The 6,848-nt window shown below is 41.6% G+C and overlaps 2 protein-coding genes across 2 annotated transcripts in view; one reads left to right on the top strand and one right to left on the bottom strand.

The window, feature by feature from the left end:
- Nucleotides 1–6,848, top strand: part of RPA2 (replication protein A2) — a 160,705-nt gene that overhangs the window by 13,924 nt on the left and 139,933 nt on the right. The gene's annotated exons all lie outside the window — the stretch shown is intronic.
- Nucleotides 2,565–5,261, bottom strand: ATP5IF1 (ATP synthase inhibitory factor subunit 1). The gene is made up of 3 exons (XM_083456276.1): nucleotides 5,101–5,261; nucleotides 4,851–4,963; nucleotides 2,565–2,818 (listed from the first exon to the last, which is right to left on the bottom strand). The coding sequence occupies exons 1-3, from the start codon at nucleotides 5,191–5,193 to the stop codon at nucleotides 2,677–2,679; spliced, it is 348 nt and encodes a 115-aa protein (XP_083312402.1). The 5' UTR covers nucleotides 5,194–5,261; the 3' UTR covers nucleotides 2,565–2,676.

Here is a 6,848-nt window from a genome sequence, read left to right as displayed (position 1 = left end):
TGCAGCAGAGGCAGTGGTCGGACCTTTTCGGTTGTAGCCTCTAAATCACGTCCTTTCTTCCCAAAGACGTCTGTGTACTAGGACCCTTTCTTAATTCCCTTTAATAAATGGATTGAAACCTTTATATTCGAAAGAAAAGAAGAAGATAGGGCATTAGCGTTTTATATTACGGTGGTTTTTTTCCTTTAATTATATATATATATAAATCTACGAAAGCAAATATATATATATATATATATATATATTGCAGTGCGTTATTTTGTTGATTTTGTGTTGGACTGGATTTAGGTTTCAACCCCCATTTAACTCAGTGGAATTTATTTCTGTGTAGATATGTATAGGGCTGCACAATATGTTGACAATATGTTTGTGGATTTTCAACTTTATACTATATGATACGTTACACTATATTATATATTATGTGTAACATAAATTATAAACAATTGTGGGCTGCTTGGTCCTTATACTGCTTATTTAATTTTAATGTATTAGAAGTTATTTTGAGTTTTAAACATTTAAACACTTGTAAAGACTAGAGGCATGTACTTTATTTGTGTTTAACCTGTTGACTGTATATTTCTTGATGATCCATTTTTATTTAATTTCGAATTGTAATGACCTTAGGCTATTAAGTTATAATTTGTGATGTAACATATCCAGTTACATTTTGTGGTTGTCATCTTCCTCCAGTGCCGTTTTTAATGAAAGGAATATAAATGTTTCAGTTAATTAGTGAAACCACACCTGAACTACATGTCACAACGGATGCAACTTTAGCTGTGGACACATAATACATTTAAAGCATGATCTCCCACAAAACCAAATTCTGAGGACTGTAGTTTACCCCCTCACAGAGCTACAATTCCCAGTACCCTTAACAAACTACAGTTCCCAGGATTCACGGACTGGACCACACTTTGAATGTCCTTTAAAAGCATGGTGTACATGCAGCCTAAGAGGTGTTTATCATTTCAGTAAGAAGGAAACAAAATGGGAAATAACCCACAATGAATCCAGTTGAAGGTGCTTGGTTGTCATTTCAAAGCCTATTTTGTGTCAGTAATGGTGGCAAAGTTATTCTTAGTGGCACACTTGTGTTTAGAAAATTCGAAGGTTAAAAAGATGAAGAATTTAAGATATAATACACTAAGATAAAGACAAGGATAAGACAGAGGGAAGGGATTTGCTGATTAAATATTTGAATTGGAATATAGAGGGGAGGTGTGGGGAAGTCTGGGAAACAAGCGAATGTAAGTAATATTATGAAAATGGAATTGTTTTTACTTGTTTTCTTTTTCTTTTTGTATTTTTCTTTTTCTTTTTTCTATGTGAAAATCTTAATAAAATATTATATATAGAAAAAGAAATACAGGAAGCTGCCTTGTACCGAATCAGACCATTGATTCATTAAGCTCAGCATCATCTGCAGTGCATTGACTAGACTTTCAGAAAGTATTTTCCCCAGCTCCATCTGGAACTGCCAAAGTTTGGACTTGGAAACTTTGAATGCAAAGCATGCCCTCTTTCAACAAACCCTTCTCTTCTTTGCACTGTGTAAGGCTATATTACATTCTGTCTGAAATGTGGTTGGTAGGCATACTTGCCATGCTGATATAATTCTGTAGGGTTTGTTTGCGTCTGTTCAGACTTGGGTGTTACTGATAAATCAGAAACCGTAGCGGAAGTGTCCCGATCTTTCATTCTCTTTGATTTCATTGAATTTATTCCAGTTGTTTATTCACACTCAATTTAGCAATTTGGTGTTGCCTGTGCTTGTTCCATGCCCATCTTGGCTACTGATCACTGGTGGGCAGTCACCAACATATCAAGCAGCTGACACTACACTTTGAAGCCCCAACTATTAGGACTAGAATGAGCAGCATGGGCTTTTTTGAAAGCCCTTTTCAAACATCTCCATGCTGCTTTTTGATCCTCCAAAAACTAGAGGTTCTGAGACAAAACCTCTCCTTTTTAAAGGCAGCCTATATCAGACATCTAGCAGGGTTCTGAGGCAACTGTCCAAGGAAACCAGGTTCTGATGCTGGCCCTGCTTTACTGGGCAAAATGCTTCTGTTGAGAATAATCATTTGGGCTTGATGAGAAATACTGGATTCTGATCTAAAAGTGGTTTCTCTTAGCTATAATTTCACTAGTGTTCACAGTCCACATTCATTCTATGGCACTAATTGTGTTGCTGGATGTCAGCTCACACCATTCTGGCCACATAGGCTGGAAGTAAAGGGAGTTTCAAGTCCAACAGCATTTGGAGAGGTACATGTTTCCCACTCCTGATGTAGTAGCAAGTGACCAGTTATTACTACTCCCCGACTAATGCAAAGGGAGTGTTATATTTGCCAACAGTTACAAGAAAAAGGTGCACAAAACAGTAAGAAAAATGGTTTGGTAATGCAATCATTACATCCCAAATTGCTCCTCAATGTGAGACTTTGCTAGCAATCTTTAATGTAACCCCCTGCCATCTCACCCTGGGGGAGGGGGAAGATTCAGTAGACATAATTATGGCTACATATGGCTGCTAAGTAAGAAAAAAAACTGAGCAGGAAGAGAGTGAGTTGTTTATTTCACACTGTGATAAGAGCAAGACCTTGAATGTCGGCAGACACCATTTTTAAAGCAATGCCAGATACATCTCACACCAATAAGGACAGAATTTACTTAATCATCATCAGTAAGCTTCTTGAGCTTGTACTTATGGCGTTCAATTTCCTTCTGCAGGCGCTCTATTTCTTTCTTCTGATGTTGTATTTCATCTTCATGATGTTTTTTCAATTCTGCCAATTGTTCTCTCTCTTTCTCCCTGCAATAGTATGGTATGAATTAATAATGAAGATTACCACAGCTAATCATTCAAGTTTCAGCTAAAGACAATGCACAAAAGATAGGGCAATACAGTGTACCCCCATCTACATATGCAACCTTAGCAAGCCTATTAGATGTGTACAATTGTAGGTGCAGCCTCACCATTTCACACCTTCACCCATATTCAGCAGATACTTGTTGACATCTGTCTATCTTGAGAGACAATGGATTGTGCTGCATTAGCAACACCAATGTGATTTCTCCGGGGCGGAAGCCTGGGCTGTGTGTATGGAGAACCTGGGCTGCCCAGACAACAAAAACTCCCTCTTGGTCTTACTCTAAACGTCTTGTATGCCCTATCTGCCAGAGCCTGTCTTCACATGCAAGGGAAGTCCATAACCCACTGACCGTTTGAGACCCATTGGCTACCCTCACCTGGTTTAGCTGACCAGTTGAAGCTGTTTCCAGGGCTGTGGCTGTTGTTGCATGCTGACAGTTTATAGGAGCCACAGATAATTGAGTGTATGGTGGGGACCAAAGATGGACAACCTACCCCAGAAGGAGCACAGTGTGTGTGAACCACTAGAGGTACTACCCCTCCTCTAACACCCCATACACTCCAGTCGGCCGATACAGCAATATAATAAAGATAGTCCAGCTCATTCAGAGGGGACAAAACAAACCATAAGGTAGGCAGTTAAGCAACCGCTGTTTTCCAAGGTTTGCCACGGAGTTTGAGTCCTGTAATATTTACTATTACTACATTAATATTCTGCCTTTCCTTCAAAGAGCTCAAGCCACTATGTATGGTCTTTCCCATCACAATCTTGCACCTTAGGCTGAGAAATAATAGTGTTGGGTCTTCCTAGTCCAATTCTCTAGTGTAACCAGTATACTGCACTGGCTTTTGGTTAACTTTCTAAGATAGTACCTGTCATTAAGTATCTTCAATGGAATAAACAGACTAAGCATTCCTTCCACATTTACTTCTACACAAGTTCCACTGAGTTAAGCAAGCCTCTGAGGATGCTTGCAACTACTACAGCCACATGCCAAGCTACATATTACAATACATTGTCTGTAATAAAAGCCCTGAACTGATGATCATTAATTTTTTGAGAAGACAGAAAAATTAAAATGGCTCAATCTTCCCCTTCTGCTGTTTTTCTGCATTAAATCACATTTCCACCTCAGCCCATCTCCTTAAAGGCTGGGGCAGAGGAAGAAGAGAAAGATGAACCATAATGATTTATGTTTCAATTTAACTCTAAGAAGAAAAGAACAAACAAAAACTAAAAGGGAAAAAAAAGTACAATAACTAAATTTGTTTATTGTGGTATAAGCTTTTATAATCTATATCCAACATTGGATGAGTGAAGTGCTATTCTTAATAGAGGAGCAGGTAGCTCATTTACACAAACAGAGCAAAAATGTGATCAATGGGGCTAAACGTCCGTACAATTCAGGGACTGGAATCTATGGCATTTCTGTGCAGAGTTCAAAATGTACATAAAGCAAAGTCACTGTTTTGTGTAAAAAAAAAAAAAAAAAAAGCCCATTAGTTTGCTTTCACCACTGAGTCACCAAAAGCAGGGGAGAAATAAAGGGACAGGCATTTCCTTTAATAAATGTATGTCCTGCATTTTAAGTGGCAAAAACATGATAAGTTTTAAACAATATTTAAAACATTATAACAAAGAATTTACAAAAAAAAATCAACACACAGCACTTAGGTAAATAACACAATCCACTAAAATAATAATCCACCAACCTAAAACAATTCGCCAGTTTATTTTGGCACACAAGGCCAAAAGAGACAGAGGAGCTGAAAAAATCCTACGAACGCCTCCTCTCCCAAAAACTATATCCAAAAATACAAAAGTGCAAGTTGCAGATCCGGCTTTTAGTAGACACTACGTGGGCACGAGCCAGAACTAGGCGTGACGCTTCCACCAGTACATTTAGGCAGCAGGTAGGATGGCGGGGGTGGAGGGAGGAAAGAAGATGTCGACATGCAAGGGGCAACGTACCTGAAGTAGCGCTCCTCCATGGCGGCTTCCCGCTTCCCAAAGGCCCCGCCAGCTTCACGGACGGCGCCGCCTCCGCCGCCGCCCTTCCCAGCACCTTTGCCCAGCTCGCCCAGCTGAGGGAGGGAAGAGGGGAAACAAGGGGAGAAAAGGAGGATCAGGCTCCAGATTCGCTTCCCTCTTCCAACCGCGCCTGCCGAGGCCTTTCGCGGCCCCGAAGCCCTCCGCTGCCCACCTCACCCCAGCCCAGTACCTGGTCGGCGCCAGAGCTCCAGGCCCGCTGTTGCTGGGGCAACGCCAGGGCTCCTCGAAAACCGCACCTCAGGACGGAACCCACCGCAGCCATCTCAAGTCTGCCCTTGTCGAGGGGCGTGGAACCAGCCCCAGCAAAATCTGATGATGCGCCTTCCTGCCTGGGAACCGGAAATGAGGGGGGAAAGTAAAGCAAGGGCCAATCAGGGCGAAGGAGCGAGACAAAGCGGACCAATCGACGTTTCGCCCTGAAGGTCATGCGGAAGTGGAAAGGGAGGAAGGCGAAATCATAGAGATATAAAATGTAGAGGGGAAGAAGGGCGGCGGACGCTCAATTCTGAACTTCCGGCATCAGATTGCAAGGCTCGTGTGTGTGTGTTTTTTGTCATGGTGGTGTAAGTTATTCCGGGCCAGTTCGCCGAAGGAGGAATGTAGTGATAGTTAAAAAATGTTTAGGGACACACTCATTTTCCTACTCATATTGAAATGCTGCCCCTCAAAGAGGCCAAACTTAGATTCACAAAACGTTTAGGGGGTATGCGTACCCCCAGAAAAAAGCACTGGGGTTACATAGACCTAATGCCATCCCCAGCACACGTGCCTTGAGCTCAGTAGTACTGTGTTGGGCATATTTGGCGATCACTAGTGGCCAAGTAAAATTGCCTTTCATGAATGCAGCTTTAGCGGTGTGTTCCTACATGACTGTGGAGGCCAATTCTGAATCCACACGTCCTTCCACAGTGGGGACATAGGTTTCCAGGTGGGAATTGATCACACTGAGGATTTTCCAGACGTGCCTTGCTCTTTGCTCATTTCTCCCTTTCGTCCAATATTCGTGCTTCTTCAAAATCCATGATGCCTTGGGTAGAAGCTATTCTGCAATTGGAGCGCTCACAGGCCAGTGTTCCCCAATTTTCGGTGCTTATACTGCTTTCCTTTTGCCTTGAGAGTGGCTTTAAACCTCTTGTTGTCCACCAGTATTTTGCCTTCCATTCCTGAGCTGGGAATAGAGTAGGCCTCAATGGAATTTACTTATGAGTACAGTGGTACCTTGGGTTAAGAACTTAATTCATTCCAGAGGTCCGTTCTTAACCTGAAACTGTTCTTAGCCTGAGGTACCACTTTAGCTAATGGGGTCCCTCGCTGCTGCCGCACGATTTCTGTTCTCATCCTGAAGCAAAATTTTTAACCCAAGGTACTATTTCTGGGTTAGCAGAGTCTGTAACCTGAAGCGTCTGTAACCTGAAGCGTATGTAACCTGAGGTACCACTGTAGACATATAAAATGCAGGTTGCAAGCCAATTCATAAAAAGAGCTAGATTGCGTTAGTCCATAGACCAGAGTAAAAACAGAAACATAAAAGCCAATTCAATCTGTAGGTAGTACATCCTACATGACTAGAAGGCACTGATGACATTAACTGGTTTACACCTCTTTTCAAGCTGTTCAAATTGGAAACCATCACCACTTCTCATGGCAGCAAACTCCATCATTTAAAAACATACTGTGTGAAGAAGTACATCATTTTGTCTGTCCTGAATCTTCCACCATTCAACTTCATTGGATAGCCCCAGCGTCTAGGTTATGAAAGAGTGAGAAAAACGTGCATCTACTTTCTCCATACCATACATAATTTTATAAACCTCTCTCATATACCCCCCCTTACTTGTCTTTTTCCTAACTAAAAAATCCCAAATGTAACTTTTTTCTCATAAGGGAGTGGCTCTGTCCTACCAATCTGTTGCCTTT

The sequence above is a fragment of the Podarcis tiliguerta genome, assembly GCF_965153285.1.
Source record: "Podarcis tiliguerta genome assembly, chromosome: 8".
Lineage (NCBI taxonomy): Eukaryota > Metazoa > Chordata > Lepidosauria > Squamata > Lacertidae > Podarcis > Podarcis tiliguerta.
The sequence above is the reverse complement of the archived record's forward strand: the minus strand, read 5'-3'. Positions and strand labels throughout refer to the sequence as shown.

What these genes read in the sequence shown, in the direction of transcription:
- ATP5IF1 (XM_083456276.1), bottom strand. Translation starts at nt 5,193, where the DNA reads ATGGCTGCGGTGGGTTCCGTCCTGAGGTGCGGTTTTCGAGGAGCCCTG. An exon ending in GGAGCTCTGGCGCCGACCAG is followed by an intron (nt 4,964 to 5,100) that starts GTACTGGGCTGG and finishes TCCCTCCCTCAG; the next exon opens with CTGGGCGAGCTGGGCAAAGG. An exon ending in ATGGAGGAGCGCTACTTCAG is followed by an intron (nt 2,819 to 4,850) that starts GTACGTTGCCCC and finishes ATACTATTGCAG; the next exon opens with GGAGAAAGAGAGAGAACAAT.